Below are 23614 nucleotides of genomic sequence, written 5' to 3'. Positions count from 1 at the left end.
CTTTCTGCACACAGACAAGTTTTCCATCCACCTGGTCATTATACATTCATTTTTTCCTCTGCCTGGGATACCTTTCGCTGCCTCTGCTCACTATAACCAACCTTATCCATCTTTAAAGACTAAATGCAAAATTTGTCCCATATTTGGAAAGAAATCTCTAACTTTCCAGGGGGGTTAGGTGCTTTTTCTCAGCTCTCACAGAGCCTGAAGCCACCTCTACCATGGTCCCTCCCTTGCTCAAAGCTCTCCTGAAGAAGTCTCTGTGGTGCTGAAACTGCTTTCTTTCCTGACCTGGGTTTTGCTTTCATGGGTGTTTACATGTACAATAATGTAGCCAGCTGATATTTGGGATTTGTCCATTTATAACTGTATGTCAGTTACAGCTTAATTACAAAGTAAATAACCAAAAACAAGTAACAAAACATCCCCAAACCCCTGTCATCCTCAGGAGAAAAATCAACACTCTTCAGCCTGGCATTGGAGGGTCTGGTTTTCTGTCTTCTAAGATCTAGCCATGGCAAATAGATGGTCACTAAGAATGAGCTGAATGAACAAACGGCACATCCCTTCCTGCTGGCTGTTGGTGACATCTGTGTGTCTGCGTGCGGTAGCCCACATCTCGTTCTCCCTCTTTCTGCCAGGAGTCTCCCAGCTGCCCTTACAGCGAGGAGTGGTCATGGCGAACAGTTCTGACCAACAAGGCAGAGTCTGCTGCTGGCTCTGGGAAGGCTATAGCTTTCCTTTATAAAAAGGAAGGGATGTGTGTCCCCTTCTCCCTGCAGACATCACTTATGAAGCTACAGTGTTATCTCCTGAGCACAAAGGAAGGGCCAAGAGAGGTAGAGAGAATTACAGCACTCTGTCCCAATGCTGTGGAGACTGAGCTGTGGGCTGACAGCTGCCCTTCTTCAGACTTGGTTTGTGAGGACACTATAACCCCTAGTATTTTGCTATCATTAAAAACCCAAGAGACTGCACATAAAAACCCAATACAGAGGTGTGGCTTCTGGAGCACTGTATCTGGGGCCCCTGACAGCAGGAAAATCCCAAGTCACAGTGGACAACCACGGGAATAACAGTAGAAAGAGCCCCAGGAAGTCACCGAACTAGACACTGCTCTGCAGGGGTGGGGCATGGCTCACACTGGAGGAGGCTGGAGGTAGCAGAGCTGGAGGTGGGGCCATGTGGGGGGCGGGGACTGGCCCAGCAGCAGGACGGAGAGCAGCAGCAGCAGCAGGCCCAGGAGCGGCGCCGGGATCAGGAGGTGCCGGCTGACCCTGCGGGGAGGCGGCACAGTGCTCGGCAGCGCCCTGGGGAGCCCGTGGTGTCCAGACGTCTGACCACCACCCTCCTTCTGGAGATGCTGTGGTATGCACCTGAGCCACTGGAGGCGCAGAGGGCACAGGCAGAGCTGGCCCCAGACTGGCCTCCTGACTGGGACCAGTTCCTTCACCACAGGCACCAGGGCTTGCTGCAGCTCTGGTTCTGAGGGGCTGCTAAGGAGAAAGGAAGGCAGGGCAACGGTGTTGGTCTTCCCCTCGGCCCCTGGGTCCCGCTACCTCTCAGGAGGGTTTCCGAGGATGTCTCCAGGGTGTGAGTCTTCTGGATGGATGGGGAGGTCCACCTGGAAGGACAAAGGGGACAAACGGTCTCAGGTTTGCTGAACCAGGAGAGGTGCTACCGTCAGCCCATTGGACAGAAGTGCGCACACGGAAGGGGGCAGGACACAGTGGTTCAGTGTGAGAGCCTCCCCAACACACGCTGCTGCGCTGGGCTCCCAGCTCTGCCAGTTTCCTGCCGCGTGGCACTTGCACGTCACCCCACCTGTCAGGCCCCACTTTCTCCATCTGCCAGACAGCAGTGATGACAACGCCCACCTCAAAGGGCTGAAGTGGAGAATGAATGAGAGAATGTGGGCAAAACCTAAACTGTCAGGAGGTGGGCTTAGAACAGCGCCTGGTGGACAGCACCCAGTGACTATGTGAGCTATTCAATATTATTATTTCCACTTTCTGTCTGATTCTGGAAGCACCCAAGCCCCCTGAGGTCAAAGACTCTGTCTCCTCCAGGAACCCAGCCCTGGCCTGGGCCTAGTACAGCATGGACACTCCTTGGGTCCATCTTCCTGCCCTGAACCAGGCCCAGCAGGTATTTTAAGATTAAAGCCCCCAATACTCCTTACTTTACCACGTCACCCCCCATGTGTTTCTTTTTCCCTGTGTCTTTCTGAAAGGGTATCCCCTCTGCAGATCTCAGGCTTTCTCAGGCCTGCTTGTGGTCTGTGGATGACAACTATGGCAATAACAATACAACAATAAACAAGGAGTTCCAGCAACACCCCGGTCTCAGCCAATGTCTTCACCACTGTCACCTACTGTGCGTCGGCTCTGTGCCAAGCACTTTATGATGCGATCCTTAACTTTCATCCCCACCCTGGGAGCTGGGTAAGATCGTCGTCACACTAGCCGTGAGGAAGCCGAGGTGGGCCCCAGTCTCCACAGATGGGAGTGTGGTGTGGTGGGAAACAGGTGGGCCAGGGAGAGCATCTTGGTCAGCGTGGACCCTGAAGAACCCCAGGTGCCCAGAACGGAAGCCGGCACACCTTCTGGCTTCTGACCTCACCACGTTTCCTTCCTCTGCTTCCTCTGCCTGAGAACCAGGATTGTCACCTGCCGCTCTGAGGAGCAAAGGAGCTGCTGTGTGTGGTGCCGGCAGGGCAGCTATGACAGATGCGGTGCCCCAGGAGTTCTGGGCTGGCTGGGGAAGGTCTGGCTCTTCTGGAGTGTGGGCGTACATATGTGCGCATTTCCGCAGTCTTGGGGTGTAGCCACGTCTGTGGCATAGAGGCTGCGGCCCCATGTGCAGTGTGTAGGGGGGGTCCCCTGGGAACATTCTAGCTGCCCACTTGCCTGAAGCCTCCCTCTACAGCACTGTCTGCTCTCATTAGCTACAGCGAGGGGATTGTTAACTCTCGGCCAAACGATTTTTCTGTCTGTTTGGGGGTGTGGGCAGGGACTGGGGAGGAGCTTTGACTACAGAAGCCTCATCTGAGGGCCTGGAGTGAATGGTGCCGGGGACTGCCTACCATGACCTGGATCTCCGCTTCGTCCTCTTCCTCTCTTCTGGGCAACCTGGGGCGACAAGAAAGTCACTGCAAGCATCTGTCTCCCCTGCCTGGCTCCCATTCACCAGCTGTGGCAGAACCTTTAAAGCAGGAGGTCTTCACGTACATGGACCTGGAGGGTGCCCTGGAAACCCGCAAGCAGACTGTTGTGTGTAGGTTAGCATCTGTATTTTTTCACCAAATTTCCCAGAGAGTCTGTGTGTGACCCCTAAAGGGTCAGGGGCCCCTCCACCTTATTGGCTTTCTTAGCTGCTCCTTTCCCAGCAGGTCCCCCAGGTGATCAGAGGCTTCTGGGTCTCAGACATCTCTGAGACCCTGCCCCCTGCCCCCTGCCCCAGCTTCCTGCCTGGTGGGTTGGGCCATGCTCAGGGAGTCTGGGTCTCATTGGGTCTTCTTTGAGAACTGGGACTCCAGCTCAGGCTTCCCTGACTCCAGAACTCAACTCTGTGGACCCCGCCCCCATCCTAAGTCATTTCTCTTAGGTGTGCAAGCCCCAGCCTCTGTGCCCCCGTGGTCACAGCTCCCTGAGCCCCTGAAACAGGCGCCTCTCTGGGGACTCAAGACACAAGCTGCCCAGCCCCAACGTTCCTTGGAGGCTGAGATGTCTGCACCACCCATCACCACCTTCACTGGGGACCAGGGACCCAGTGATCCAGCCTTAGCCACCAGTTTCAGACCCAACACCCTCAGGATACAGCTGTTTCCTCAACTCCGATTCAGTAAGGCACCCAGGCTCATAGGCCCCCAGCCTCTGGTCCAGTCAGATAACCAGCTGTCTGATCCCCTGGGATTTCTACGGTGGGGTGGGGGTGCGGGGCCCAGCCCCTCTCAGTATCTGACCCCACAGGACTCACCACTTCCCTCACTCCCGGCTTCCCACTCTGTAGACCATACTGCTCTCCCCTGCCCCAGGGAGACTGGGATGCCCAGCCTCTACACCAGCCCTGGTCCCCGCTGCTGCTCAGCGCTGTCTTCTTTCCATTCCCTGGTGACGCACCGGGAGGTTACAGCGCCGGGGGCCCCCCATCCCGCCCAATCTCAGCTTTCTCAGACAACTCCAATTAGAGGCCGTAGCAGGCAGCCTCATTAGTTGTCACAGCCAGGAGCCTGAAAGAGGGGAGGAGGGAGAGAGAGGCCCTGCAGGGAGGCGGAGGCCCCGTGGAGGAGGGTGGGCCCAGACATCCGGTGCTTTCCCTATCTTTGGAAGCTGCACATAAGCCTTGTAATAGTTGATTAACAGTCACAGGGCACGGGATTGCCCCATCCCATCACAGAGTAATTAAGCGGGGATCTGAACCCAGGCTGTGTGATCACAGAGACCCCAGGGTATCCCAGCTGTCTGAGTGCTCTGCTGGGGCACAATCTGGGTCTCATTTGCACCAGGGCTCCTTGGGAGCCTTAGAGAAGTGTGTTCAGTGACAGTGACTGAGTGAGTTGTCCCATCTGCCTGACGGCTGTCTTCTTGCCTAGGGGTCTCCTATATGAATACCACTCCCAGAGGACCCTAAGCAGGGCCTCTTTCAAGTCTTCCCCGCAAGAGGGGTCAGGGGCTAGATGTCCTCCTGAACTACCAGGGTCTGGGGGTAAGGCTGGTCTGATTCATTCTGGTCCGCAGGCCCAGGATCGCCTCTGCGCGAGCGAGGGCCCAGAGGTCACGCCTTTGCATAAGCCTCCCCTGGGGCTCTTCCAGGCCTGTACTCCAGCCATCTCAGAGCCACCCCGGGCCAGAGGGATGGCTCAGGGAGGACCAATCTCCTTACCTCGTGGATGGCTCCTCCCTTCCTTCCTGAGGCTGCGCTGACTCTTCCTGCGAGTTTCTCTGTGGGAAAGAAAAGCCTAGGTATCCTGGGCTTCCCCACCCACTTCTAAAACCGGCCCTTCTCCTGGGCTCCCCCTCAAGGGTGGCTCTACCTTCCCTCCAGGGGCAGAAGCCCGAAAGTGGACCAGTAAGTTTCCTTTGGGACCAGGAATTCAGGTCCCTCTGAACTTCTCACACTCTCACAAGCCTCTCACACTCATCTGGGCCCCAAAGAGGCTCAGCATTTCCCTTCCAACCCCTTCTCCTCCCAGGTTCCCAGTTGTGGGCACGCAGGTCCCCCTCCATTTTCTCTGAAGACATCCACCCTTGCCTGTGGCCTCAGCCACCACCGAGACACCTTTCTAAATGCATCACTGAGCTCTACCCTTGTGCACCCACTACCTCCGGGGCAGCAACCCCCATCCCTCAGGGTGCTCACCTTAGGGGGTCACAAGGTAGGTTCAGCGTCTTCCTGTCTACCCCCTTTTCCAGAACCCAGAGCTCTTAGCCCCCTGTTGGTGAGTTGGCAGCTCTGTCTCCCCTGCCTGATTCTCACTGCCTGTCACTTTTTCTCTATCCCAAGGCCCTGGCCTGGCTCCAGCTTCATCCTCTTAACTCTGGACCACTGCCCCAGCCTCCTCCCTGGCCTCCCAGTCTCCCATGTGGCCCCAGAGGGATCTTTCTGTGCAGCACATCCAGAGCTGACCTGCCCCTCCCCACGCACAGCCTCTCACCCTCACTGGCAGGGAATTCCTTTCATGATCCGGCTTCACCTCATCTCTGGCTAGTCACTCCCAACTGCCCTCTACCTTCCAAACGTGTTATGCGGTTTCACGCTCCCATGTCCTCTCCACATACTGTTCCCACTGCCTGGAAGACCTCTCCTTTCTCACACCACTTAACTTCTCTCTCTTATTTCTTCAATATAAACTCAAAGCGTCAGTTTCCCTGTGATATGTCCTATTCCACACAGGTACTCCCTTTCTCTGGGCTTCCCCAGGGCCCATCCCCCAACCCCCTAGCACACAGATCATCCTGCATTGGGATGGCCCATTTTCATGATCTATCAGGTCCTGAGCCCCACGGGGTCCCCAGGACCCAGTGCAGGCAGCACGCAGAGGCCTGGCTCAGTCTTCCCCTCCAGAAGGCGTCTGAGCGCTCTCAGTGGAAGTTCTGATGTACACTTGTGGGGCTTCCTTGGTGGCTCAGCAGGAAAGACTGCCTGTCATTGCAAGAAACATGGGTTTGATCCCAGATCCGGGAAGACCCCACATACGGAGGAGCAACTAAACCCGTGTGCTGCAACTACTGAGTCTGTGCTCCAGAGCCTTCCTGCCCTAGCCCATGCTCCACAAAAAGAGAGACCACTGCAATGGAAGCCCGCGCACAGCAACTAGGCAGTAGCCCCCCACTTGCCTCAGCTAGAGAAAAGCCCTCATGGCAGTGAAGCCCAGCACAGCCAAAATTAAATATAATTTTTAAAATGCATGCTTCCCCTGAGGGATGCAGTTGTGCTCCCCACAAGCTGTGTGATCTCTGAGCCTCAGTTTCCCAAGAATAACAGGGTGAGGGATGAGGGCGCCTACAGCCCGCAGAGACGGTGGGAGAGGGCAGAGAGGAATCCAACAGAAGATTCTCTCAATTCAGAGAAAAAGCGAACAGAGAAACTGTCTCTTTCAAGGGTGGTGAGCAGCGAGGAAGCAGTATGATTTTCAAGACAATAAAGCACTGTTTACAGAACTTTTAGCAATATTTTCTTTAAAAAAAAATCCTCCAGTCACTAACAGATTACAAATCTCACTTTTCAACTGTGAACACTGAATATGAGCTGTCTTCATTGTTTCAAATGAGGTTTGAAATATTGTTCAGGTAACTACAGATGATGGCTATTGTTGGATTCAGGATTACATACTGGGCTTGTTAAGTTTTTTCTTCAAGGTTTTTTTAAAAGGTAAATGCTTAAAGTACCTACATGGTATCAGGAAGAACAATTCACTTCCTCCCTTCCCACCTTGCAACATTTTAAATAAGGTGATTCCGGACAGTGTTTTTGAAACCACCCCCACCCCCATGAAATCTGCATGTTTGGTTGGCTCTCTTCCACACCAGCAGGCCAGTCCCTGGAGGGCAGGGGTGGTGTCCTGTCTGGCCAGGGGCTCTGAGGCCAGCACCCAGCAGGCCCTCAGTCCACACCTGCCTATGGGGTGGGGAACAGTGAATGCGTCCCAGGCCCCGCTCCCAGCCCCTGGACCCAGCAGTCTCAAGGCCCTCCTGTGCTCACCTGCCCCCCCGAGGGGGTTTCAGGAGGAAGCTCATCCTCCCCATCCGCCTCACTGACCACCTCCTCCCACGGCCACACTCCACAGAGTGGGCTGGAGAAATCGACGGGTGTCTCCTCTTTTTTCTGAGAGGCCAGTGAAGGCAGAGGTCAGGGGTGGCATGGAGATGGGCTGAGGCATGAGGTTGGGGGTGGGGAGAGTGATATGAGGGTGCCTGGGGGTCAGCAGGGCAGCACCGGGAAGGGTTTGGTGCCTGGACCAAGGACTGGGATAGGGATGAGGTTAAGGACCGAGGTGGTCCTGGGAGGACTGGAGTGGGGTGAGAGTCAGGGCGGGGTCAGAGTTGCCGCTGGTGGTGGCTTAGGGTGTTCTGGGGGTGTCAGGCCCACCTGCTGAGTGGCCTGGATCTCCACACCCAGCGACGGTGGCAGCAGGTTGGTGCAGTCTGCTCTCCTCACCTGGGCCCCTTCGGATAACCTGGCCACACAGTCAGAAGGGGGAAGGCTGCCTCCATGCCCAACTACCTGTCAGCCAGCCTATGCTGAGGCTACTGCCCTGCCCACCTTGGGGCTGGACGCCACGGTGGGGGCTCCCTGTCCTTGGGCTCCCCTCCTGCTTCCTCCTCCCCCGTCGTTCTACTCACTCATCCAGCCCCTCCTGGGTCTGACTCAGCTGCTCCTCCAGGTGGGAGATTTCCAGCCTCAGTTCCTGCAAAGGAAGGAGTGAGGGACCCTTGGCTCTGCCTTTTCCCCAGCCCCAAGACTGGGCTCCTCTTCCAAGGCCAGGTCCACTCCTTTGACTTCTTTGGGATCCTCTATACACATACAGACAAGGAGAGAAGGGGAAGAAACAGTAGCAGAAACTTAGGAAGCCAACGACAGGTAAAGAGCAACAGGAACCCAGAACGTAACCTATCGGTCAGGAAAACTAAGAAAAGGAAAGCAGAGATGGAAACATATGGGAAAACGAGAGACACACAAAGGGGACAGGAGGCCTGGCATGCTGCGATTCGTGGGGTCGCAAAGACTCAGACGTGACTGAGCGACTGAACTGAACAGCCCTATCACACACAGATGGGGAGCAAGAGACTCTGAAGACAAGGGACAGAGGGAGGAGTCACCCCAGGAGACAGAGAACTGACCCAGAGAGCGGCAGAGAATGAAACCAGCCAGGCAGGGACACAGAAACAGGGGCAGGGCAGACGCTGTGAGAAATCACCCACAGAGAATCAAAGTGGGTGGGAGATGGAGATACAGAGAGGAAGGACAGAGGAAAAGTGAAAACGCAGAGAGAGAGGGAGAGGGAGAGACGCACACAGTCAAGCAGCAGTGATGGTAGAAACAAGAGGTCGAGACTCGGAAAAAGATCATCAGACATAGGAGGAGGCAGGACACCCCAGAGACGGCAAAACAGAAGCGGGGCCTGTGGCCGGGCCAGGGGGTTACCTGGGTTGTGGCTCTGTACTCCTCCAAGGTCTTGGTCAGGCTCTCTGCGTGGCGAATGCGCTGGGAAAGCCCAAAGCTGATTGAGGCTGGGCTCAACCCACCAAAAACTCTGAGGTCAGGTTGGGGGGGAAGGGGGGTTGGATGGGTGCGATGGGCTGGGGGCAGAGCAAGACCTGAAGAGAGCATCAGCTTCCCTGGAAACCCTCTGACCTCTCTGGGCTGAGTCTTCAAGGATTAGAGTCTAGTATGCGTGCATGGCTAAGTCACTTCAGTCATGTGGACCGTAGCCCCCCAGGCTCCTCTGTCCACAGGATTCTCCAGGCAAGAATACTGGAGTGGGTTGCCATGTGCTCCTCTACAGGATCTTCCCAACCCAGGGACTGAACCCGCGTCTCTTACGTCTCCTGTATTGGCAGGCGGGATCTTTACCACTAGTGCCACCTGGGAGGCCCTGGAGCCAAGGAGGACGTTCCTTTGTAGACTTGGGGCAGGAGACACATTGAAGGCACATTTCCCTCCAGCCCACTCACCTCGGAGAGGATGGCGTCTCGCTGGCAAATGAGGTGTTCATACTCGTAGAGCTGCCGCTGCCAAGGAAGGAGCCCGTCCATCTGTCTGGCCTGCCCTCCCCGGCCTATCCCGCTCTCTAGAGCTCCTCTCCTCAACCTCCCTTCACATCTCTGGACGTCAGCTACCCCGAGGGGGACTTCAGTGAGTTGCCCACTGGCCCTGGGGACCTCAGGGCTTGAGTCAAGCCCCTGATCTCACCAGACCAAAGGGGCTGAAACTGATGAGGCTAAAAACGGGCCTCGGGGAGGTAGGAAATCGTCAAGGCACTAGGGAGGGGTGCCACCTTCAAGATGTCCTTCTCCGAGGCCAGCTCCTCACTCCTCCTCTTCACTCCATCCCGCTCAGCCAGGAGCTTCCCATTCTGGAAGAAGGGACCCTGGTCACGATCACTTCAGCAAATGGCCATGTTAATATTCAGAGAAGACACGTGCTGAGCACCTGATGTGCATCAGGCCTTATGCTGCGCACTCTTTCTCTTTTTTCTGAGCCTTTTAGATGTGGCTTTAATTATCCTTCAATGGCAGCCTTTCTAAGACTTTTTTTTTTCACTTTTTATTTTGTTTTGTATTTAATTGTATAGCCAATTAACAACATTGGGACAGTTTCAGGTGAACAGCCATATACATGCATCCATTCTCTCCCAAACTCCACTCCCATCCAGGCTGCCACATAACATTGAGCAGGGTCCCATGTGCTATATAGTAGATCCTTGTTGGTTATCCATTTTAAATATAGCAGTGTGTACATATCCATCCCAAACTCCCTAACTATCTCTTCCTCTATCCGTCCCCCTATTCCCCGTGCTCAGCACTTCCTAATGTTTCAGCCCATTTAATCCCTCCAACAATCCTATAGGATCTCAGCTCTGATTTGCAGATGAAAAAATAAAAACGGCTGCAAAAATGGAGCTATGATGGGATGCATGTGAGGGTTAAATGAACTAATAATTACTGCTAACATTCACGGGGCACCTTGCCAGTGTTCACTTACTTCTGTGCCCTCTTTTAAAGATAAAGATGGGAGTTCCCTGGTGGTCTAGTGGTTAGGATTTGGTGTTTCCACTACAGTGGCTTGGGTTCCTGGTACAGGAACTGAGATCCTGCAAGCTGCGCGGTGTGGCCAAAATAGATAAAATAAAATAAGATAAAAATAACTGACTCACAGAAAGACTGAGCAACTTTGCCCAGGTTATATAGATGGGAATTCATGCAAATACATGTTTAATATATGTTAATGAATACAAACACATTTAGAACAATGCCTGGCATATACCAAAATTTGGTGTGATATTTAAAAGATATTTCTAAAACTTTGTATTACAAATTTCTAACCCACAAAAATAAAGCTAATGGTGTGGTGAACCCAGAAATTCCCCAGTGGTCCAGTGGTTAAGACTGCACTTTCACTGCAAAGGCCTGGGGTTCAGCCCCTGGTTAGGGAACTAAGATCCCCCAAGCTGCTCGACTCAGCCAAAAAAAATTATGAACCCCCATTATTTGTCACCCAGTTTCAGTAATTACATACATTTTTCCTGTTTGTTTCTTCTCTATGCACAAAGAGTTTGCTTTGCTTAACCAGATTATTTTAAAGCAAACCCCAGGCTTATTATTTCACCTGTAACTGCTCCAGCAATTGTATTTGCTACCTGAAGACTTTTCCTTTAGAAAGGATCACAATGCAAGGATCACTCTCAACAAAGTTAAGAATAACTCCTTCATATCATCGCACACCCAGTGCTCTTTTTTGGGTTTGGTTGTCTCACAAATGTTTTCTTCACACTTAGTTTGAGTGAGGATCCAAACAAGATCCACCATGGCTTTTGGTTGAAATGTCTCATTTCACCCGGCAGTGATTCCCCCACCTTCCCAATCCGGGCACTTTTCCAGGCCCTTCATTTGTGGAAGAAACCAGGTTATTTTCCCTGTAGAATTGCTTTAGTGTGTTCTTGTTTCCTGTGCAGGACCTTCTTCATGTTCCTCCTGCCTCATTATTTTCTATAAACTGATGGATAGATGCAGGGCCTTGTTCAGATTTTTGTTCAATATTTTGGCAGGAAGATTTCATGGGTGCTGCTCTGCTATCTGTGTCAGTCAAAGCTATGGTTTTTCTAGTAGTCATATATAGATGTGAGAGCTGGACCAGAAAGAAGGCTGAGTGTTGAAGAATCGATGCTTTTGAGCTGTGGTGCTGGAGATCTCAAGAATCCCTTGGACTGCAAGGAGACCGAAACAGTCAATTCTGAAGGAAATCAACCCTGAACGTTAATTGGAAGGAATGGTGCTGAAGCTGAACCTCCAATACTTTGGCCACTTGATGCAAAGAGCCCACTCACTGGAAAAAACCCCGATGCTTGGAAAGATTGAAGGCAAAATGAGAAGCGGGGGCGGGGGACGAGATGGTTAGATAGCATCACCGACTCAATGCATGTGAATCTGAGCGAAGTCTGGGAAATAGTGGAGGACAGAGGAGCCTGGCGTGACGCAGTAATGTAGTCGCAGTCAGACATGACTTAGCAATTGAACAACGATGTTCAACATCGTTAAACAACAATGGCACAACAATAACAATGCCAACAACAATGGCACAGCTGCATCATCTGTGCCTTTCAGGAAGAATGTAAAGTCTGGCTGTCCCAACTATTCATGTTTACACTGTCACCATCCCCTATTTTACAGAAGAAATTAAGGAGTGTAGGGGCTAAGAAACTTGACCAAATTCACATGGAGAATAAGGTCAAGCTCAAGTCTGATTCCAAATCCTGCACTTTTAGCTCTCACTCTCCTCTGGAGCTCGGGTGAGAATGGGGAACCAGCTTCACCCCTCATCTCAAGTTGCTCATCATTGGAGGTGGAGACTGACACAGAAGCATATGATAATAATGCCTGAGTGAGACTCTGATGAGGCCTAGGACCTGGACCTTGTGGGAGCCCACAACCTCCCTGCAAAAACCCTCTGGGAGCTTTTCAAGGAGGTTGTGCAGAGGCTGAGTCCTCAAGGGAGAGGACAGTTATCTGGGAAAACAAGGGGGCCAACAGAGGGCAGCTCACACCAGCCAAAAATGGGACCTGAGAATAAAATGGACCAAGTTCTGGCCTAGAGCTTCCAGGCACCAAAAACCTAGCAAGCTGCTCTGAGTTGCTGTTGTTGTAATACTTATTTTTCTGGCTGTAGTGGGTCTTCATTGCTGCATGCCGGCTTTCTCCAGCTGTGCTGTGTGGGTTTCTCATTGCAGTGGCTTCTCTTGCTGTGGAGCACAGGTTCTAGGTGTGGGGGTTTCAGTGGTTGCAGTAAGTGGGCTCAGTAGTTGCAGCTTGCAGGCTCTCTAGTGTGGGCTCATCGTGGTGCAGGGGCTTAGTTGCCCAGAGACATGTGGAATCTCCCCAGACCAGGAATCGAACCAGTGTCTTCTGCATTTCAAGGTGGACTCTTGACCACTGGACCACAGGGGAAACCCTGCACTGAGTTTCTATATAAGGAAAGCATTTCGAAGCACAGAGGCAGTCAACTTTCCTTGGCCACACCTCTCCTCCTGGTGCCCCTGGGGAAATCAAGGCCAGCTCCTCCCTCACTCCAACGCAGCTCTGCTCCAAGTCTTCCATCAGCTGCCCTTCCTCCCTGTGTCTCAGCGGGCCTGGGCTGACAGGTGAAGGGCGGAGGAAGGACGGAGCCAGGAATGCTGTGTCAACATCTGTCCACCTGGCTGGGATTTGCAGGCTGGATCCTGGGCCGCTCAGCAGGGAACCTGGTTACTCAGCCGCTCTGCCTTCTTCTGCAGTAACCTGAGCCCCGCCCGCTCTGTGGGGTCTGTAGGAAAGCTGAGTGTCTGAGTGTCCCTTACTCCAGCATTATTCTGCTGTAACTTGAGAACTTGATCTATAGATGCTCTGTAGGCAGCTGCTCATAGGGGAAAGGTAGGCGGAGGGAACCAAGAATAGCTGATTTATCGAGCGCCTAGGATGTCCCAGGCGCTGCTCAGAGCACTTGATCTGGCAGCAGGCCTTCTGGGCTGGAAGGAGAGACCACCGCTGACTACCATTGGCCCTGCTTTCCTGGGGGGTCCACTCTCCACGGGGGTGGGGGAGAGGAGGTTCCAGCCCCAGGCTTAGAGGTGAATCAAGATGGAAATCTTAGCAGATTCCAGACACCCGGTTGGTCAGCTAACCCAGAGGCCATTCTCACCGCCTCTTACTTGCTTGCCTCCCACTGCAGAGGCCGAGGAAGGTCAGATATTATCCCAGCCTCTCTTGTCAAGTGATCCAGTGAGATGTAACAGAAGTTTGTTGCTGCAGGGGTGGAATGGGGGTGCTTCGGGAAAAATTTTTCCTTCTGATGAATAGAGAGAGCCACGAGAGGAGCATTTGTCCCTCTTTGTCCTGCTTTGAGTGAGAACATGACGTCTGGAGCTGTTGCAGCCATCTGGGATCCTACGGCCACAGGCAGACAAACAAGCCCAGAACCTTCAAAACCTCTTGTTAGTTAATGTTCTTCATATTGAAGCTGCCATTTCTTTGGCGTTTTCTTCCCTGGAGCTGAAAGTAGTCCAGACCTATCAGTGGCTGTTTTACCCACGCCAGGGAATAGTTTGGCTATAATCATTTAATGTCTTCTTGGCCAATGAGATATGAGGGAGGTCCCGTCATGGGGCTTCAGGGAAAGTTTCTTTTTTTTTTTTTTAATTTTCAAGTTTTTTGTGGGATCTTAGTGCCCTGACCAGGGATTGAAACTGTGTCCCCTGAATTAGAAGTGGATAGTCTTAACCACTGGACTGCCAGGGAAGTCCCTCTCCTTATTCTTAAAAAAGAAATGTTCTGGAAAGAACAGTCACATCCTGCCTGCAGCCCATGCTTCACACCATGGCAGCTGTCCCGCAGCAAGATTCTCACTGCCCTAACAGAACTTCCATGAAAGAGCCAAGGAACAATAGTGGAATACTTTTTGGTTTGAATGTAAAAGCCATACTACAGACATAGGCCAAAGAGATTTTGGGTAACTAATGAACAGATACCAGACGGAATGAGTGTTACTGCTTGGACTGGGCAGAGATTCTCAGGGCTGGGGAGTTCAGGCAAGTCAAAGAAGAGAAAAACAGAGTGAAAATGCCTTCAGGCCAGCCCCAAGCGACGGGTTAGAGGGCTGGAGAGGAGGATGGATATAGTTGAATCACAGAACGTCTGGGACATCTGGAATCTGAGAGAGGTGTTTCCCAGCTCAGTCTGTGAACCAGAAACATATGTGAGTAGGAAATAGAGGTGGTGGTATGAGGAGTTAAAAGCGTAGATGGCCCAGTGAGGCCCCTGTAGCCACAAAGTCACAGGAAGGCAGTTAGACCTCCTCTGTGCCCCTACAAGGGTGTGGAGAACCCCCAGGGTATTCCTGGGTAGTGGGGTCCAAAGGAGGGCCACCACCATCACATGCAGTGAGGATGGTACATCCAGAGACCAGAAGGCAATGTCAGCCTCCCAGTGGATGCCAGCATGCAGTGGTGACTAAGGCTGAGGACCAGATGGGACAAAGAGCATCAGTCTTGTGACCAGCAGAGAGAACAGACATTGAGTGAGGAGCACGGAGGCGCTGCGTGGGTCTCCAGCAGCTTAGATGCCGCCTTGTGTGTGGGGTTTATTTCCCCCTAAAAGGACTGAGTGGACCCAGAATTAACTGAGATAATGTTTTCTGTCTCGGATAGAATGAGGCTTGAATCTGACCTGAGGCTGGACTGGGCCTGTTCATGTTATGTGCGAGGTTCTGGGATAACAGAAGCCATTTAATTCCCACAACAATCCTAATGAACAGATACCCTTCTCCCCTGTTCTTACAGAATAAACCTATGGTTCAGGAAGGGGAGGTCACCCGCCTACAGGCTGCCTGTTGTGCAGGGATGGACTTTGAATCAGGGCTGACTGTAAGGCCTGTTTTCTTACCACATAAAAAAATACTAATACATGAACAATAACAGCTAGCTTCTAGTGAGCTCTTCCCATGTGTCCTGCCTTGTGCCTCGAGCTGTAATAATCCCCTTGTTTAAATTTCACACAATCCAACCATGGAGATTCCGATATTTTGCCCTTTATCACAGATGAGGACACTGAGGCAGACAGAGAGGCAGACTGGCCCAGGCTTATGTCGGCAGCCTCACCAAAACCAGGAGTCAGCCCCGTGCCCCACTCTTCTAGGCTGTAGCAGCCCTCACACGCAGCCATGTGACCTTCAGGGACGTTCACACATTGCTGTGATTCTGGGGTCTCCTTCACCAGACTGAAGGGTGTTTGTGGACGCAGTGGGCAGGCAGATCCTGAGGACTGGGGAAGGGGTGGGAGGGCCTCAGCTCACCTCTTCCTGCAGAGTCTCCATCTCGGCCACCAGACGCTGCTGCTCCTTCTCCTGACCAAGCCCAGAGAGAGAAGAAAGGCTTCTTTTTGGGCCCCTCTGCCCCCACGCTGCCCTTCTCCCACCCCTGGGAACATGACACAGGTTGGGTCATGGAGGAGCAGGGCTGGGGGCACGGGTCTGAGGAGCCCTGCTGGCTCCTGCTGTCCCCCTTTGTCATGAAAGGGATGGCAAGCATCTGACTCAAAGTCTGGGGTGAGCAGGAAGGGGATTGAGGGAGCCCCGCGTGACCTTTGCCCTTTTCCATTCTGTAGTCAAGCTCTGTTGCTCAGACTCCAAGAAAGTGGGAAGAAGAGAACAACTTTGTACCCCTTGCCCGAAACCCACCGTGTGCCGGGCCTGGGCCAGAAGGCTGCGGTTCTGTTCCTCCAGGCTCTTGGCCAGAGTCTTCAGGTCCTCCAGCTCCTCATCCACGCCCCTGGCAAACTGCAGAGCCTGCTGGGTACTGGTGGGGGCGGGGAGGTGGGCCACAGGAGAGAGAGGAAGACAGAGGTCACAGAGGTAGATCCCCTCAGAGCAACAGAGAAATCTCAGAGCCCTGGAGGGGGGGGGACAGAGACCTACAGAGACGGGCACAGAGACCCAGTGAGAAAAGGAGGAAAGACACAGAGTGGGCGACAGAGACCCAGTTTCCACCTCAAATACCAAGAAAGTGCGAGGGAACCTGGGCCTGTGGGCAGGTGGGACGTGGAGGGTGCAGGAGGGTGGACGCGGGGCCCAGCCTACCTGCGGAGCTGCTTGCGCAGGGCTGAGATCTCCTCCCCGAGGCGTGCGGACCCCTCCTCGGCTGTCTCCACACTGCGCTGCAGTTTGGCATTCTCCCCAGCCAGCCGGCGGTTGCTGAGCTCCAAGTCCTCCAGGCTGCTCAGCAGGTCGGCGGTGGCGGGCCTGGGGGCAGGGAAGGGGCAGGGTCACTGTCCGCAGCCCTGGCCTCCATTCCCCAGGCTGGGCAGGTGCCGGTGGCGGGGAGACGCGGCTCCTCCAGACAAACAGGAGACAGCCCTGTCCTCCCTGAGCTGTCAGCCCAGCCTGCTCCCCTCATCCGCTCCCAGGAAGACCCTAGGCCCTAGGCCAGCCCCGGGCCCTAGGCCGCTGGAGGGCGTGGGCGGGGGAGGGCAGGGAGAGGCTGAGGATAGGTACAACTCAGGTCTGGGGTCTTCGCCTCCAAAGCTCTCCAGATTGGCCGGATCCTCAACTTCTGGGCGTCCTGGAGGGAGACAGAGGGTGGTGGGCTCCCAGGTGACCCAAGATGTTGGCAACCCCTGGACTCCAGCCTTGGTCCTCCTTTGGCTCCCACCCTTGGGTTCACTCTGGGTGATCCCACCTGCTCCTAGGGCTGCATCTGGCATCCAGAAAGCCTCTTGTTCATGGGCACCTTGAGCTCAGGCTAGATTTCCCCGTGGGGCCCAACTACCCTACATTCATCACGCCCGACCCTGACCCTGGGCAGCATTCCAGCTGCCCTGAACCTTGTCTCTCCTCTCAGTTCCCCCACTTACTCACCCAGCCCCTGGGCTGTCCTAGCTCCCTCCCTCCTCCTGCCTCAGGCCTCTCGCCTTCTCCCCCTGGACCCTCACCGCAGCCTCCACCCTGGCCTCCAGACTCTCCCTCCTGTCCTTTCCCCATTCGGCGCCAAAGGGGTCTTTCCTCCCCTAGAGCTAACATCTCCTCCCCTTCTCACAACCCTCCCCTGACTGCCCCCAAGCCAGATCGGAGGAGGTTCAAGAAAATGTTAAGAAAGCTCTATTTTTCGGTTTTTGTTTTTATAAGTCTGGAGAAACATAACACCAGTAACACCAGCACTTTTTTATGGAGCGCCTTCTGTGTTGAAGGCTTTGGGGTAGAATGGTGAGCAAACCAACTGACAAAACAAGAGGGCAGGTAACGAGTCATCATCAGATTTCTACAGGGAAGGGATGCAGAACTGTGCTGAGGATGCTGGAGAGAAAGGGACCTTCACTTGCAGCATCCCAGGCTTTCCCCACCAGGGCTTCCCTACCCCGAGTGAAGGAGGAGGGAAGACATGGAAAGTTTAGGCTGAGAAAACAGCCTGAGCCCAGGCCAGGCGGGAGGTGGGGCAAGACCAAAGGGACAGAGGATGCAGGAAGCAGAGTGCAGGGAAGGGTGATGATGGTAAGAGGTGGGAGAGACCTCCGTGATGCGGCTGGTGTCAGGAGGAGGAGCTGAAAACAACCGTTGAGGGGAAAAAAAGCAAACCCCAAAGCTCAGGGCATGTGGGGAGGCAGTCATGGAGGTGCCTAGAAAGCTAGGTTAGAACAAATGTCTCTGGGGTCCGGCCCTATCCCCTGCTCTGCCCCCATGGGAAGTCCCCCCCACTGTCTCACCCTGGGCCTGCCTGCTTCATTCTATATATAGCGATCTCACCAGATGGCAGTTGCTGGGAGGTCAGGGCTCCCTCGAAGGCCGTCTCCTCTTCCAGCTCTAATCCCCTGTATCAAAGGGATGAGGCTTAGGGCCCCTGCAGCCAACCCCCCCAATCCTGACCAGCCTCCGACAGGGGGTTGCGGGTGATGGGAGGGGGCCAGGTCAGGTGAGAGCAAGCACCGTGGGGAGGAAGGTGAGGCCAGATGGCAAGCGCCTGGGGCCAGATGGAAAAGCAGGAGGGGCAAAGCCTGTGCTTGGAGGGGTGGGGAGGGGCCTCTGTCAGCCTCTCAACATCCCCCTTCTCCTCTCTCCAGCCCCTTTCATTTCTGCCCTCAGACCCTCCCCTCACCCCAACCTCATCTCTCCTCTCCTCTCCTCTCAGCCTCCTTCCAACCACAGCAGGTCCCTGTGCCCAAAGCGTGCTGGCTGCAGTAAGCAGGTATGAGCTTAGGTCTTAAGAAAGGTTTTCGGAGGGGGCTGGGGTGGGGGATGGAGGTGCAGGGTCCCACCCATCCAGCTGACAGGCAGTGATCCAGTCCCGCATGACCACCAGGAAGGTGTCCAAGTCCACGGTGGCCTGAGGGCCCTCCCCATTGGGGTCCAGGCTGCAGGCCAGTGTTTGGAGGCGAGCATCCTGGGGACCCTGTCCAGTCACGGCCTCCAGGTAGGCTAGCAGATGGGTCACAGCCACAGTGCCTGGGGACAGAGAGGCTGTGAGGGAGGCTGGGTCAGGAGAAGGGGAGGGGTGGGGACCACGGGCTGGGCTGGTGGCACCCCTGCACTGTGGCCTTTGGGCAACTCCTTCTTCTTCCCCCGAGTCAACGTTTTCACCTGGAAACAGGGCCCAGTCATCTGCACCTCAGAGCTGGACCAAAGAGGACCAGCTGAGCCCCACTAGGCCCACAGTGGCTGCCCTTTCCCCCTCCCCCAGGCTCCAAAGCCCCGCCTTCCTCTGCTTACCCTCCTCCCCCAGGTTTCCTCCCCTCACCATCCCCTATCCATTTCCTTCCTGAAGCTTCCCAGTCAACCACATCATCCCAGCCCATCCCTCTGTCTGTGGCCCCCCAGTTCTCAGCCCCCCAGCTTCTTTCCTTATTATTCCTTGACTCTCTGACCTGTTCTCTGGGGGTCACAAGCTTCGAACGTGGAGTTGAGTATTTGCTCCTCTAGGCTGAGCAGTGTCCCCAGGCTCCCGTCCTCTGCCTGGTCCCAGAGGTACACTGAGGAGACAAGAGGGCCAGCCCATCTGTGGGGAGGGGGACGATGAAGAACAAAGAGGGGCTCCTGCAGAGGGAAGGGAATTCATTCCAAGCTGCCTGGGGTTTGGGCTGGTGGGGGCCACAAGGTGAGGGTCTTTGAGTCACCTTCCCCATCCCCTGATTTGGGAATGTGAGCCCCCCCTCATCCTTCAGACCAGGAAGTGCCCCCTGCTGTCTAATCCCTTGTGTCCAATCGGCTCAGGAGCCCACAATACTGAACAAACCCTCTTATAGCCTTTTCCCCTCTCTTCCCTGGCTTAGAGGGGGCGAGGGACAGAGGAGGATGAAGAAGAGAGGATTCTGGGAGAAGCGGAGGGTGAAGAGGGCCCAGGAGCCAGGAACAATCCAATACCGCGCGGGCAGCCTGGATCGATCCCGCCTGCCCTCAGCATCTCCGGTCTCTCAGCCTGCCTCAGGGCTGGGTCTCTCCTCCCCACATCCCTGAGGCTGGCTGGCATCATCAGCGCCCACGGGCTGGGGCCTGAAACAAAGGGGGATGGGACAATCCAGCCAGGGTGAGTGGTGGTGCGGTTCCGACCTCAGAGTTCCAGCTGCAGGACTGTGGGCAAGTCTCTTTGCCTTTTGGAGCCTCAGTTTTCCCACCAGTAAAATGGGTGGATAGAGTGATCCTCCCCCTCCCTGGGGCTGGGAGGGTGAGGTCTGTGTAAGTGAAGAGCACTTCCTGCTTCCCACCTCCGCACAATGTGAACATCCTGGGGTCTGTCTGCTGCTGTATCCACTGTGCCCACACAAAGCAGCACTCAAAAAATGCTCCAAGATATAGAAGGAGCCTATACATTCTCTACCCCTGGACCCACTGGATCTTTCCAGGGACTGGAAGTGACTGCTGAAGCTCCCTGCCCTGCCCCTGAACAGATGGGTATAGCAGAGTGCAGGCTGCAAGGTCTGGCAGACTCAAGTGCAACCTGGGCAAGGGACTCAGTCTCTCTAAGCCTCAGTTTCTTCCTATGGAAAATGCGTGGGTGGGTGAGTGGGGGTTACTTCCCTCCTAGAGAGGAGATATTAATAAAATCTGGAAGCTCGATAATAAAACTGAACATTTATTCAGCATTTACTAGGAGCCACGCCTCTTCTGAGCATTTGACATGAACCACAGTGGCTGCTATGATTACAAACCAGGATACTTAGGCACAGACAAGTGGGAAACTTGCCCAAGGTCACATGTTCAACATCTGATTGCCATTTCTCATCGCACTAACTCTTCAAGGGTTCTCTGTACTGAGCTAAAAATTTAGCCCCTTGGGGTTTGAACTTCAGCTTCTAAGGAAAGGGAGCAAGACCTACAGTTAGGGGAGACGTGGTGCCCCCCTACATTATACAGGAGGACCCTGCGGCCCAGTGAGGTCACCCAGGACTGCCTGGCTCCAGATGTCGTGGGATCTGAGGAGCTGCATGGATCTACAGTGCAGATGCGACCCTCAGCCTCCCGGGGCCCCTCAGGAAGAAGTCACTCTGCTTCTCTCCTGTTCTCTTTCCTTCCTCAGTGTCTCTGCCTCGCTGTCTGTCCTGTCCTTTCTCCAGTTTTGTCTCCGACTCTTTCCACTCTCCTCCCTATCTCTTTGGCCCTCAGGTCCCACCTGCCTGTCTCCAAGTCCTCCACCCCCATCTTCTCGTCTCTGTGCTGCTTCTCCCATAACTCAGCGACTCTCCAAGTCTTCTCTCTCCTTCCTCCACTGTCACTCTCTCTCTCTTTCCACCTCCTGCTTTCCTCAGTCTCCATCTCTCCTGGGTGTGTCCCTCCCTTTTCTCTGGGAGTCTCCCAAAGCTGGCTCAGCCCGCGGCCACAAGTTCCTTGGCGGCCGCACGCCCTCTGCTGGTGCACATGAAGTTTACACGTTCAGATGCTGGTCACTTGATCAGCCTGCCCAGGTGTCTGCCTCCTGCCTTCCTATCTGACAAGTCTCCTGAGGCCAGAGAGAAGACACCGGCTTTAAGGCCAGATGCTAGGAGCCTCTAAGAAAAGGGCCCTGTCTCTCCTCTAGGGTGGGAGTCTCCCTTGGCTCTCTCACTGTTTAGTAGATGAGTTTCAGAAAGGACAACCCAACATCTTCCTCCTGAAGCTACTTTCACACCCATTTGGTCTGTGTCCAGCTAATCATTCAAAAGTTAGTAACTGGGTTCCTATTATATGTCAGGTATTGCTCCCGAGCAGCATGATCAGCAGGACGGCCGACGGCCACAGTGATTCTTGAGACCTGAACAGTGGTGAGAGTGAGATGAGATACTCTATTGGTATAAAGTGGCTTCCCAGGTGGCTCAGTGGGTAAAGAATCCGCCTGCAATGCAGGGGACACTGGAGATGTGGGTTCGATTCCTGGGTCAGGAAGATCCCCTGGAGGGGGCCATGGCAACCCACTACAGTATTCTAGTCTGGAGAATCCCATGGACAGAAGAGCCTGACGGGCTACAGTCCATAGGGCTGCAAAGAGTTAGACACGACTGAAGTGACTAAGCATGCACACACTCATGTCAGTGTAAAGTACATGCCAGATGCTGAAAACTTATAAAAAAAGAGAATAACTTCAGTACATTTTTACATTGATTGTATGCTGAAAGGACACTGTTTTAGATGTATTAGGTTCAGTAATACTATGATTGCCATCCGTTTTGTCTGTTTTTCTTTTTAATTCAATGTGGCTACTAACAAAACTTAAAATTACGTGTGTGTGTGTATATATATATATATATAATATATATATATAGTTTGCATGTTGGCCAATGCTGCTCCAGGGACTGGGTATACCAGAGTGAATAAAACTGACCCTGCCCTGTGGAACTCATGTTCTAGTCGGAGAGACAGAGTCTAAACAGATGAAGAGATGTCAGTCCTCCGAAGAAAAGAAAAGAAGGAAAGGGGAGAGAGAGTAACACGGCAGCTCCTTTACAGAAAGCAGAGATCTGCACGAAGTGATGGTGAGTCTGTAGGTCACTGGAGGGGGTGCTGCAGGCAGGGGACACACGCATACAGAGGTTTCTATTCCTGCAGCTTGGCCTCCCCAGAACAAATAAGGTGTCCAGACAGGTGGGCACACAGCAGGCACTTCATCAAGGATCGTTCTCTGCATCCCACCCTGCCTCAAAGTGGAGGCTCAGCCACCGCAAGCCAGCTCTTCCAAGTTCCTGAGTCACAACCTGGTGCCCTGTTTACCCACTGCTCCTTCCCCACCCTCCCATGGGGACAAACAGGGACCCAGTCACTTACTTTTTGCAGTGGAGCCACCTGCCTGGTCCTCTGGCATGTCCATGGACCACCTTCGCTGCTCTGCAGCTGGTGGAGAAGCTAACAGCTCCCCTCCGTCACTGGAAGGGACCAAAAAGGGACTGGCTGCTCCCCAAGCTCCTAGAAGGACAAACGGGAATGGCCTCCTCAACCAGCCTCCTGAGGGTGGGGACCCGCCCTGCCCCTCCTATGCCCCAGGCTGTTCTGGGTTCTCAGAACCTGTTTGCCCACCCGTCTCGACCAGAGCAGCTTTCGCTCAGACCTGTTTTATGGATTGGAGACGTGGGCTGGGAAAATGGGGGCCTAAGGAGTGGGTGGCAGAGATCAAAGGGGGGCTGGTGGGTGGGGGGTCATTCTCTCCTGCCACCCCTCCTCCCCAGTTTGTCAAGTTCCCCAGCCCTGTCCCTCCTGCTCTATGATTCTCCCTTGTCCCCTCCTCTCCCCTACAGCTTCAGTCAGGTCTCAACCTCCTGGCTCCTTGGCCCAGCCTCTTCCTTAGCCTCCTGCCTCCAGTCTCCAGCTCCAGTCCATCCTCACAAGCGCTGACCTGCCCATCCCCCGCACAGTGTTGTTCCATGGCTCCCAAGCACCCCAGGGACAGAGCCTAGACCTTGGACTTGATATTGAAGGCCCGGCTTGGCCTGATCCTACCTGCCTCCCCCACCCTCAAACCCACTTGCAACCCTGAACCCTGTGCTGTGGACCAAACTGGGCCGGCTCTTCCCACCTCGCGCTCTCTGCCTGGGACATCCTTCTTGCTTGCCTTTCCTGTCTCAGCTCTCACGTCCCCTCCTCTAGAAACTGTTTCTGGGCTAGGTGATGTCCCTGGGTTCCCACACTGCCCTGGGCTACTTACAATCTCGCCCATCAGCCTGTATTTGGAACTGTTGGCCTCCTGCTTGAGTTTGAACCCCGTCTTTCTCCTGTTTCCAGCCCTCCCATGGTTCCCTAGTAACCTCATGACTAACTACCCAGCCTTTTGGGCTGGTGTGGCACAGAATGGTTCCTGCAACTCCTGGCTTCTTGTCATTTTTCTCTACCCTGGCCAACCTCCAGGTCCCTCACGGCCCAGGGGAACTCAGCATCTTTCCTGGTTCTCCCAGGCCCAGGCTCCCAGCTCCTCTGGGGA

The 23614-nt window shown here is 54.2% G+C and overlaps 1 protein-coding gene across 1 annotated transcript; it reads right to left on the bottom strand.

The window, feature by feature from the left end:
- Window positions 1-1138: 1138 nt before the first annotated feature.
- On the bottom strand, window positions 1139-22510 carry KASH5 (KASH domain containing 5). The gene is given in 19 exon segments (XM_068992945.1): window positions 1139-1277; window positions 1386-1493; window positions 1560-1624; window positions 3086-3131; window positions 4873-4943; window positions 7204-7326; window positions 7591-7678; window positions 7845-7909; window positions 8647-8706; window positions 9177-9233; window positions 9500-9577; window positions 15544-15594; window positions 15928-16045; window positions 16327-16488; window positions 16741-16807; window positions 17986-18050; window positions 18495-18681; window positions 19101-19205; window positions 22468-22510. Coding segments are annotated over 19 exon segments (1698 nt in total).
- Between the last annotated feature and the right edge of the window lie 1104 nt (window positions 22511-23614).

The sequence above is a fragment of the Capricornis sumatraensis genome, chromosome 20, assembly GCF_032405125.1.
Source record: "Capricornis sumatraensis isolate serow.1 chromosome 20, serow.2, whole genome shotgun sequence".
NCBI lineage: Eukaryota > Metazoa > Chordata > Mammalia > Artiodactyla > Bovidae > Capricornis > Capricornis sumatraensis.
Note: the sequence above shows the minus strand (reverse complement) of the source record. Positions and strands in the feature narration are given on the sequence as shown.